Source organism: Penaeus monodon, chromosome 30, assembly GCF_015228065.2.
Source record: "Penaeus monodon isolate SGIC_2016 chromosome 30, NSTDA_Pmon_1, whole genome shotgun sequence".
Taxonomy (NCBI): domain Eukaryota; kingdom Metazoa; phylum Arthropoda; class Malacostraca; order Decapoda; family Penaeidae; genus Penaeus; species Penaeus monodon.
The window spans coordinates 6148518-6148747 of record NC_051415.1 but is presented as its reverse complement, the minus strand read 5'-3'; the positions used below and the strand labels follow the sequence as shown (position 1 = coordinate 6148747).

At 60.9% G+C, this 230-nt stretch overlaps 1 protein-coding gene across 1 annotated transcript in view; it reads left to right on the top strand.

The window, feature by feature from the left end:
* LOC119592334 overlaps positions 1-230 on the top strand; it is a gene marked incomplete in the record, with an annotated part of 163568 nt that overhangs the window by 159802 nt on the left and 3536 nt on the right. Inside the window, 1 exon segment of the mRNA XM_037941161.1 lies at positions 40-208. Within this exon segment, the coding sequence (XP_037797089.1) occupies positions 40-208 (169 nt within the window).

Here is a 230-nt window from a genome sequence, read left to right as displayed (position 1 = left end):
CTAACAAACCGGCTTCCTTCCCTCCCCCCCCCCCTTCAGGTCCCCCCAGGAAGCTCCGGAGGCAAGTACAGACTGCGCCTCGAAGGGAACGAGCTTGGAGGACTCACAGGCTCGGCCTTCACCAACGAGACCGTCCTTTCCTTCAGCCCCAAGGGAGCGACGGTGCTCGTGCAGACGGACAAGCCGGTGTACAAACAGGGCGATGTCGGTGGGTAATTTGGCCAGTTTAT